Source organism: Triticum urartu, chromosome 7 (assembly GCF_003073215.2).
Source record: "Triticum urartu cultivar G1812 chromosome 7, Tu2.1, whole genome shotgun sequence".
NCBI classification, from domain to species: domain Eukaryota; kingdom Viridiplantae; phylum Streptophyta; class Magnoliopsida; order Poales; family Poaceae; genus Triticum; species Triticum urartu.
This window is the reverse complement of record NC_053028.1, coordinates 522,181,218-522,186,855: the sequence shown is the minus strand read 5'-3', so window position 1 is coordinate 522,186,855 and position 5,638 is coordinate 522,181,218. Positions and strand designations below refer to the sequence as shown.

General features: G+C 49.8%; 1 protein-coding gene across 1 annotated transcript; it reads right to left on the bottom strand.

Moving 5' to 3' along the window:
• Window positions 1-269: 269 nt before the first annotated feature.
• LOC125521674 (L-ascorbate oxidase-like) lies at window positions 270-4,373 on the bottom strand. The gene is made up of 5 exons (XM_048686725.1): window positions 3,982-4,373; window positions 3,757-3,849; window positions 3,375-3,587; window positions 1,595-1,786; window positions 270-1,465 (listed from the first exon to the last, which is right to left on the bottom strand). The coding sequence occupies exons 1-5, from the start codon at window positions 4,246-4,248 to the stop codon at window positions 500-502; spliced, it is 1,731 nt and encodes a 576-aa protein (XP_048542682.1). The 5' UTR covers window positions 4,249-4,373; the 3' UTR covers window positions 270-499.
• Between the last annotated feature and the right edge of the window lie 1,265 nt (window positions 4,374-5,638).

Genomic DNA, 5,638 nt, shown 5'->3' with positions numbered 1-5,638 from the left:
TGATCGGGCATAAAGAAACTATGCATACTGTCTTTTTTTTTTATTGTGATTGGGGCTAACGTGGTTCTGCGATGGTTTTGAATTTTAAATTGACCGTTATGAGCGGATATTTAGGGGATAGTTTTGGATGGCCGGCTCGGCACGAGTGTTTGTGGCGATAAGGTTTCGGGTTTGGAGTTCCTCAGTCGTGGCATCCTCTCGTGAACCTGCAAACGAGACCGCGTAGGCAGAGCTTGAATTCTAAGATGGAACCTTGGAGAGCACATTAATGCCGAGCAAACCATTGTTTGCATTGCAATCCATGACCCCAACAAATCAGAAGCACTTAACAAATACAATCTCACTCCCTAACAATACAGCAAAGAAGGGAAAATGGAACCCTCAAGAAAAGGGAAAAATGGAAGAACCCTAGCTAATCATCAGTAACCAAACGCTTCAATCGCACAAGACGGAGAGGCCAAAGCCAGGCTCTCATAAAGGGCTCACGGTCGACTCACGATCAGAGGTGGTCGCCGTTCATGAGCGCGGTGGCCGTGGCGCCGCAGGAGACGGCCTCCTTGGGCACCTTCCCGACGCGGTCGATGGCCTCGGCGAAGATGACCCCCATCCCCATGTGGAGGTGCGGCTCGATGTGGCAGTGGAACGCCCACACCCCGGGGTTGTCCGCCACGAACCGCAGCGCCGTCCACCCGTACGGGAAGATCACCGCCGTGTTCCGCAGCGGCGGGTTCGCCAGGTTCAGCCTCGCCGCGTCGGCGGCGTCGCCCCTGTACGCGCCCTCGCCGTACCCGAGCACCCAGAAGTCGTGCCCGTGCAGGTGCCACGGGTGCACCTCGCTCACGTTGTGCTGCAGCGCGTTGGCGTTCTGGAGCACCACGTCCACCGTGGTGTTGTGGCGGAGCACGTACACGTTATCCCCCGTCGTCGTGTTGGGGTTGTGCGGCGGCCGCGTCACGTCGTAGGCGCGCCCGAACGTGTCCGCCGGCCGCGCCGCGGCCAGCGCCGTCTTGAGCCCCAGCTTCAGGGAGCCCAGGTACGGCGTCGCCGGGAGCACCAGGGACACGTTGTTGATGGACCACTTGATGTGACCGTCCAGCTTGTTCTGCGTGTTGAGCAGCTCGATGCGCCGGTCCGACGTCGCCGGCGGCGGGGGCGTGCCGGCGCGGGCCTTGATCTGGGTCGTGAACGCCTTGCTGTGCGCCGTGTCGTTCCACGCCGGGGTCACCGGCGGCGCGATGGCCGGCAGCTTGAACCCGCGGTTGGGCCGGTAGTTCAGGAGCGCCAGGGCCGGCGCCGTCTTGGGCGCCCGGCCGCGCACGCCGATGCTGACCCAGTAGTTGGACGACGGGTCCTGGTCGGTGGTGAGCAGGACGGAGTAGCTGTCGCCGGAGTAGATGTCCATGTCGTCCACCACGAACGGCTCCACGTAGTTGCCGTCGGCCTCCACCACCGTCAGCTTGTGATTCTGAACAATAAAAAAACCTCACCGGATTAAACAATAGCGCAAGCATCCGACATTGCTTCAGGATTCTGCACACTGCACAGTTTATACTGTTTTATTATCTTGGAATCAGCTCGTCTCGGATTTGCTTACCCCGATCGCGAGGTTGAGGGAGGCCAGCGAGGTGGTGCTGGCGATCCTGAGCCTGTAGGTCTTGTTGGGCTGGACAGGGAGGATCACCGGTGCGCAATGCCTGTTGCCGCCGGCGGTGCACTGCTTGGTGCCCGGCGTGTGCGCCGCCGCGAGCGAGCAGTTGAACTGCCCCCTACCGTTGATCAGCAACGACTGCAGCACAACAAGAACACACGGTGCGTGCCGTTAGCCCAAAGAAATCCAGGCAGAATCTCCAGACAATTTCGACATCAAACAGCGTCTGACATAATAAAAAGTTAAAAACTACACGAAGATAGCAACATCTACCAAGGCAAAGTGTCGCCTGGATTATTACCAAGGTGACCAGAGATTCAGATTACAGTGCTGTGTCATTGCCCAATATCTTAGCGAACACTTCCACTTGTCTTTCGGCTGTGTTAAAATCAACACATCAATTTTCAAACACTCCAGCAGATGCTCATGGTGCTTGTGAACCAGCAGTGACATGTCACTGTTCTTGCTGGGCTGCCTTCCCCAACACATGCACACATGTGCTTTGTGCGCACAAGAAAAAAAAGTACCACTGTCAGTGTGGGATGCACTCATGTTGGCTTGACTCTTTCCCTGACCACCCAGTGGCCAAGCCAAAGCTCCCCACACAATAATGTAGGAGTGCCACCTAGGGTCACTGTACCCTCTGTAACTTTTTTCAAAAAAATACCACATCACCTCTGCTCTGCATCATGCATCTGCCCAGGCAGGCGGGCAGATGTTTCCAAGATCAAGAGAGAAAAGGTCCTTGCATGGATGCTTTTTGGTGGCACATGACCACAAGTGTCCCCTCTGAAAATCATGTGGCCTTGTGTCACCCCCAACCTTTTCTTCAGAAAATTTGTAATGTGTGTGTGTGCTGTGCATAGGAACATGATCTGCTCTGACACTTTAGGCATTAGCACAGATATGATACTGGTCTTGAGCCTACAAAGGGTCCTATACATGGTGTGTGTCTCTTTTACTTTTTGAAGTGTGAGTGCTTCTTTCTAGGAAGCCCAATGGGGTGGGTTCCATTTCTTTTGCCTTTCTCATCACCACAGTTGGCCCTGGATGCATGTAAGCTTTCTGGTCCTGATGAGAAAGCTGAGTGTGTGCATCATCAGTTTATCACCATCAGCTGGGGTCTTTGAGGCCATGCTCTGCTTAGCTTTAGTGACTAGCCTGGCAATCCAGGATTTTTATCCTAAACCGCTATTCAACTCACAAGAGCAAGTGTTTTCATAACAAATAAACAGTAGCCATGCTTTATGCTCCCTTTGTTTCAAAATAAGTGTCTCAATTTGAGTATAATTTTGTATTAAAATTAGTACGAAGTTGAGTCACTTATTTTGGGACGGAGGGAGGACTACCCTGCATACATAGGTATGCTGCACCAACAACTGCATTTTAAATTTTAAATTGCTCTTTATGTGATCATCTAAAGCGCCCAATTCACCAGCTAGCTGAACTTTTCTAGTGCACTTGCATTTTAAATTTCAAGAAGAGGACAAACCAATTGCCCTTTCCAAGATCATCCAAATCAGATGGACGGGCTCCGATCTCCCAGTGCCATTTGTCGTTTTTGTGTTTTAAATTCTACTTGAAAGAGTGCATTTTGGACTGTCCTGGCTGTAAATCCAACCTACCAAAATACCCTTTGTCTACGGTGAAAACTGCATCTTGCTGAAGCAGACATAGCAAAACATACAGTATATAGCAAGAGCATTAGTGTGGTTTTAACAGTTACCTGGGGCTCGCCGATCCATCTCATGGGGCTGGAGGAGAGGCCAACCATCTGGTTGTAGATGCTGTCGTGGTACCAGTCGCTGAGGAGCAGGTTCAGCTCGCCGTCATACTTGAACGGCTCCTCCTCCCCGTCCGCCACATCCACGATCAGAGAGCCGTACAGCCCTGCCGCCCTCTGCATGCCGTAGTGCCCGTGGTAGAAGTATGTCCCCGGCTGCAGCCATGAACCATCCATGGGTCAATCACAAGTCACAAGTCAAACTAAAAAGAAGGAAAAGGAGAAAGTTTTGCAACGGTTACTGAAACTAATGTTGCGATTAATTTCAGTTTCTTGGCAGCAACTATGGTGTGCGTCATGTAGGTGATTTGGACAGTGGAGGTACCTTGTCGACGACGAACCGATAAGTGAAGGTTTCTTCGGGGTTGATGGCGCACTGGGAGATGGCGGCCGTGCCGTCCGCCCACGGCGTTCCAATCTGCCATGATTTTTGTTCATGAAATGTCAGGACAACATAAAGGTCAGCAAAAGAACAAAAATCTGCTAGCAGCATGCAACGGGGAAGAGACAAGGCAGTGACGGTGTGCTCATGCCGTGGTTAATCACTCGCCTGTCTGACGCCGTGCCAGTGGATGACGACGCCCTCGGTGTGCAGCCCGTTCTTGAGCTCGACGACGATGGTGTCGCCGGCCTTGGCCCGGATGGTGGGGCCGGGGAACTGGCCGTTGATGCCGATGAGCACCTTCTCCTCGCAGTCCGGCGACCAGAACATGTGGCCCACCTCCCACTTGAGGTGCCGGGCCTTGGCCGCCTCCGCGCAATGCAGCAGGCCGCCGCACGCCAGGAGGAGGGCGCACCATGCAAAGAGAGCCCTCATGGCGGCAACGGGGAGGAAGAAAGGCTAGTAAGTGGAGGAAAGGTTCAGACAATTTCTTTCCTCCAGGCAAAGCGGATGGGAGGAGGCTCTTGAGACTGCTGAAGCCTGGTGAAGCCGGTGAGGGTGCGTGCTAGTTTTATACTGGCAGAAGGGCCCTCTCAAAAGCCTCAACAAATGATGCTGTTTCATAAACTATTTTATTGCCATTATTCTACTTGTTTTTTAGCATGATGGAAAAATAAATATTAACTGAAAGTGGATCAGCTCAGTGGGGTTAGGTTGGGCTTGGGGACAGTGGCATGAGCACCTGCGGAAATAGGCCGTTTCCTAGAGGATTGCAGCCTTGCCCAAGGGCTAGAAATGGCCCAACTTTCTTGATTTTCCACTGCGTCTTTCTGGCCAGCGAGTAAAGAAGGTTCATACCAGCATCATTTTGTGCTGCTTTTGCCAGTTCATATTATGGGAAATCTGGTCGCCTATTTCTGTGTGTCTACACAAGTGGTTTTATGCAGTGGCCAGACAAAAAAGCGCGTCCACTGCTGGACTACCTCATACCCTCACAACTTCACATGCCTAAATGCATACGTTCTTGGTAGCTAGCGTGCGTTTTTGGCAAAAGGATTTTCTCCCCTTTCTTTTGCTTAAGCTGGGAGGAAAGATGCGGGGATTATGCACATGGCTTTGTGTTTTGCAAAAAGGAACTATATAATATGTGTGCATTGCTTTAGAATTGTTTATTGTCTACACCGACGATTATCTGCCTTTATTCACTATCCATGTGTTTGACACCGACGATTATTTGCCTTTTTTACATTCTCTCGTTCGCACAGTACCAACCATCCTCGATTACTTTTCTGGACACAATACCTGCTAAAAGATGTCGACTTCCTGTAACTAGTAATTATGTACGTGCAATGCATATATTAATACTTCCTTCGTAAACTAATATAAAAACGTTTAGATCACTAATAAAGTAGTGATCTAAACGCTCTTATATTAGTTGACGGAGGGAGTATTAGACAAGATATAAATTGCATGTTAATATTAGACAATATATAAATTACATGCACTTTAATATTATGTAGAATACAACTGCTTGGTTAACGCTGACGTTTTTATTTGGCATGATATCAACTAGAGAAGGATGATAAACATGTTTAGTGATAAACGTGTTTAATGCTAAAGAACGGGTAATGTTTGTTGGATATCCACAGCTCGCTCTTTTTATATTAGTATACAGATATAGATGTAGAAGTATATGTATAAATATAGATATATGTATGGATATGGATATAGATACAGAAATAATAAATAAAGATATAGAAGTATAGATATACATGTAGATATAGATATAGAACTATATATGACATCCTTTTACACATTAACTATA

What these genes read in the sequence shown, in the direction of transcription:
- LOC125521674 (XM_048686725.1), bottom strand. Translation starts at nt 4,248, where the DNA reads ATGAGGGCTCTCTTTGCATGGTGCGCCCTCCTCCTGGCGTGCGGCGGC. An exon ending in ACTGGCACGGCGTCAGACAG is followed by an intron (nt 3,850 to 3,981) that starts GCGAGTGATTAA and finishes AAATCATGGCAG; the next exon opens with ATTGGAACGCCGTGGGCGGA. An exon ending in GATGGATCGGCGAGCCCCAG is followed by an intron (nt 1,787 to 3,374) that starts GTAACTGTTAAA and finishes GTTGTGCTGCAG; the next exon opens with TCGTTGCTGATCAACGGTAG.